This window comes from Nanorana parkeri, unplaced genomic scaffold, assembly GCF_000935625.1.
Source record: "Nanorana parkeri isolate BGI_ZX_2015 unplaced genomic scaffold, ASM93562v1 scaffold763, whole genome shotgun sequence".
NCBI classification, from domain to species: Eukaryota; Metazoa; Chordata; class Amphibia; order Anura; family Dicroglossidae; genus Nanorana; species Nanorana parkeri.
In genome coordinates, this window is record NW_017307031.1 from 821852 (window position 1) to 826448 (window position 4597).

Genomic DNA, 4597 nt, shown 5'->3' on the forward strand with positions numbered 1-4597 from the left:
TTCTAGCTTTGGATATAATAGGGAAGGGATAGAAACTCTGTCAGATCTTAATTATGACCTACCACCTTGTTGGGGAGTTCTCCTTTCACTTCCTGTTTGGCCATTGGGAAAGGAAGTGAGGGAAAATGTCCCAAGTAAGGAATGTGAGCAAATAAACACCTGACAGCTTCCTTTTTGCCTCTGCAAGTTGTCCAAAGTTAAACCATGGGTAGTGCTGATATTAGATATTTGACTACTTGCCATTTTGGTTGATTTTATGCTTAGTTTTACTCTATTATTATATGTTATTTTTTTAGCACCTAGGTTCCTTCAGAATCAGGATCTATGAGAAAGAAGACTTCCGAGGTCAGATGATGGAGTTCACTGAAGATTGTCCTAATGTCTTTGAGAGATTCCGCTACAATGACATCCACTCTGCCCATGTCCATGAAGGCTTCTGGATGTTCTACGAGGAGCCCAACTACAGGGGACGTCAGTATTACCTGAGACCCGGAGAATACAAGAGATACAGCGAGTGGGGAGCCTCAAGCTCCAAAATTGGGTCCTTCCGACGTGTCCATCACTTCTAAATTGCTAAAAACATACTAACATGATTGCTTGACAATAAACATGATAAAAACATTTATTCAATGTGTCCTTTTGTTTGTTTCTTTTTCATACTATTATTATTATACAGGATTTATATAGCGCCAACAGTTTGCGCAGCGCTTTACAATATAAGGAAGACATTACAGTCACAATACAATTCAAGTAAAGATGGTAAGGAGGGCCCTGCCTGTGAGGGCTTACAATCTAAAGGGAGGGGCAAGTGGTACATGAGGAGGTAGCTGCGCGGGGATGATTGTTTGGGAATGTGATAGTTCAGTGGTTAGGTTGAGGTGGGATCGGCTTCCCTGAAGAGATGAGTCTTAAGGGATCGCCTAAAGGCAGTCAGTGTGGTAGATAGACGGACAGCTTGGTGTAGAGAGTGCCATAGGATGGGAGACACTCTAGTGAAGTCCTGGAGGCCAGCATGGGAGGAGTTGATGAGGGAGCTGGAAAGCAGGAGGTCTTGTGAAGAGCGGAGGGCACGGTTAGGGTGATACTTTTCATACACGCAGGCTTATTCAATAATCTCATGTAAAATCCAATCATAATATGTAAAGAGCAGTAACCCAGACAACCCATCAAAAGCCACCGGAGACACAATCATCTACATACTGGTATTTACTAATAAAAGTATAACAAAACACAACATAAAATAATAAAAATAAATAAAAATAAGAGATTGATTACTTTACTGTTGTTCAGCAAGAAACACTTCCCCCTGGTGTGCGCCATTATTCTCTTCAGAATTTCTTTTGACAGAAATGAAAGCAATCTACTCGACATGTTTAGGCAACAGAGAAAAACTATTACTGTATTTGCCGGCGTATAAGACTACTTTTTATACTTAAAGGAGAACTATGAGTGGGGGTGCTTTTCACTCACCTCATACTTCTAGCCGACCTGTGACAATGACACTGTCACAGGTCGGCTCAGTAGATCGGGAGGTGAGCGAACACATACCGGCGTTCGCTCACCTCTCGATCCTGTCACGGCTCTCTGCCGTGACAGGGGGAGGGCCTGGATTCCCCTCTCCCCGCTCCGATCTGACGACGGATAGCCACCGTCAAAGTAATGCAGAAAAGAAATAGACACCGGCACTCCAATAGTAAATCGATTACGTCTATTTATTGACGTACATCAAAAGCAAAATAACACACTTAGTGCAACGTTTCGGGGGACACACAGGTACCCCTTCATCAGGCAAAACAACTTGTTTTGCCTGATGAAGGGGTTCCTGTGTGTCCCCGAAACATCGCACTAAGTGTGTCATATTGCTTTTGATGTACGTCAATAAATAGACGTAATCGATTAACTATTAACAAGTTGTTTTGCCTGATGAAGGGGTTCCTGTGTGTCCCCGAAACATCGCACTAAGTGTGTCATATTGCTTTTGATGTACGTCAATAAATAGACGTAATCGATTAACTATTGGAGTGCCGGTGTCTATTTCTTTTCTGTCTTATACACCCAGTCGCCTTATACGCCGGCAAATACGGTAATTTTGCAGTGTCACTCTACTGGTTTGTTAGGCTTTAAATAATGCTAATAAAAGGGTATCTGTGGTCAAAACCTAAAAATAAATCTGTATTTCTATTTTGAATTTCCACAAGTTCTCTCCCGTTCCTAGTAGCCGGATCCATCTGGAAGTTTGTAAATGTACTTATTGAAGATGCCCACAGGATGGGCTTCCTCGATGCACTGGCACCATTTCACCCACAGAGCCCGCCTTCTGAAATACAACTCAACGTCTGAACAATGTAACATTATGATTGCTTGCTGGAAGCAATGCATGATGGGATCGTCTTGAGAAATGGAGATTGCATGATATCAAGCAGCAGAAAAAGAGACACAAAGCACACTGGGAATCCAGAAAGTTCCAGGAAGTGATGGGCAGACGGAAAGGCAGCGGTCACTACATAAAAGAGATTTTTTCCGGTAAACTTTGATTGTATTATCAGAAACAACTCCGGTATGTATTCCTATCACAACGCTGATGTTATAACAGGAGAGGATATGCCGGGACTTTATAACTCCTTTAAAGGAGAACTATGAGGCGGGTGATTTTCACTCAGCCTCATAGTTCTAGCCGACGCGTGACAATGAGACTGTCACAGGTCGGCTCAATAGATCGGGAAGTGAGAGAACACATACCGGCGTTCGCTCACTTCCCGATCATGTCCCTGCAGAGAGCCGTGACTGTCACTCACCGCTCCCTGCAGGGATTTCCCCCGCCTCCCCGCTCCGAACCTCCAGCGCTGACTGGTGGAGGGGGCGGGTACAGCTGTCTCTAAATAGGCAGAGCCAGCTGTCAATCAGTCAGCTGGGTGGATCGGGATCCCTCCCGCCTGCGGCGGTCTCACTATACCTACAGCTCGCGACATACTGAGCTTTGGGTCACGGGAGGACGCTAGCCCATGACCCTTAGGAGAACTATGGGGAAAAACACTGACCCCATAGTTCTCCTTTAAGTAATTTCAAGTGGAGCCTCTGATGAACTTAAATGACTATTTTCATCACTTGATGTACGATTCTTCTCAGGATTCCCCAACTCTCCACCCAACAAAGAGAAAGTGCATGTTGCCATCCCTACAATCAAACCCCCCAATGCCATATGTAGCTTAAAGGAGAACTATGGTGTTAAGTCTTTTCCCCATAGTTCTCCTTAGGGTAACGGGAGGACACAAACTAGCGTCCTCCCGTCACCCTAGGCTCAGTATACTGCGAGCTACAGCTCTCTATATACTGAGACGCCGCAGCTGAAGCGGATCCCGACAATTGTGACGGGATCCGCCCAGCTGCGTGAGTGACAGCTGGCTCTGCCTATCTAGAGACAGAGCCAGCTGTACCCGCCCCCTCCCCCGTCCATTCCGCCAGTCAGCGCTGGAGGATCGGAGCGGGGAGGGGGGAATCCAGCCCCTCCCCGTCAGGATCGAGAGGTGAGCGAACGCCGGTATGTGTTCTCTCACCTCCCGATCTACTGAGCCGACCTGTGACAGTCTCATGGTCACAGGTCGGCTAGAACTATGAGGTGAGTGAAAAGCGCCCCCCCCCCCCTCATAGTTCTCCTTTAATTCATGGGCCTATATAAACGTACGTCTGTTTACTATAAAGTTCTAAAATATCTGATTCTAAAAGGGTTTTAATGGAGATGTTAGTTATAAGCAAAGGCGGGGCGAATCCTAAGATGTCCGAGGGATCTCCTCCTATGTTATATAATGCAACAACCCACCATAAATATTATGTATATATAGGTAAAGTATGTCCAGGTGCACAATGCATCCCAATGATTGAAAGAATTACTCTCTGGTTGGACTTTCTCTTTTTCTCACATCTTTGCTACCGGTAGCGGTAGAAGATCCGGCTGGGAAAGTATTTGTTTCAAAGAAATGATCAGGTAAATTTACAGATGTACCCATTATCTACGGCCACTTGAGCATGAGCGACTTTTATGATTTTTTTTGCACATTCTTGTGCGTTTTGGAATGCGTTTTAACCTTCAGGTTTTTTTGTTTTGGGCGGTGGAAAGCAGTATCATTTGTGAAATCATATGCCGTTGTCCTTGTATCTGCTTCCTGGTTCTTCTGTGTGGTGTCTCCAATCCAGGAGAGCATCACGCCTGATTTCTTCCCAGGCCCTCTGTCACTTTCCCCTTTCTCGTAATGGGCACTACTGGGGTCATAGAGTTTTTGTGCACCCTCACCTAGCTGGTGAAAGTGACCATCTGGCCAGTGGTGTATTTCGGTTTTGTGATGCCCTGGGCAAGACTAAACTCGGGCACCCCCGTCAATCTAAATTTGCCCCGCCCCCATCCTGTTTAGGACATTTTGCGCAACCTGTCAGTCACTGGATACAGCGTACACGAGGTCTCAGGGGAGCTGTGCATGGTCTCAGGTGGGCTGTACGGGGTCTCAGGAGAGCTGTGCATGGTCTCAGGTGGGCTGTACGGGGTCTCAGGAGAGCTGTGCATGGTCTCAGGTGGGCTGTACGGGGTCTCAGGAGAGCTGTGCAT

The 4597-nt window shown here is 46.1% G+C and overlaps 1 protein-coding gene across 1 annotated transcript in view; it reads left to right on the top strand.

Annotated features, from left to right (window-relative positions):
• The window catches only part of LOC108793599 (gamma-crystallin-3-like), a 3831-nt gene extending 3262 nt beyond the window's left edge, over positions 1 to 569 (top strand). The window contains exon 3 of the mRNA XM_018564589.1: positions 297 to 569. Within this exon, the coding sequence (XP_018420091.1) occupies positions 297 to 569 (273 nt within the window). The remainder of the gene's footprint in view (positions 1 to 296) is intronic.
• The last annotated feature ends 4028 nt before the right edge of the window (positions 570 to 4597 follow it).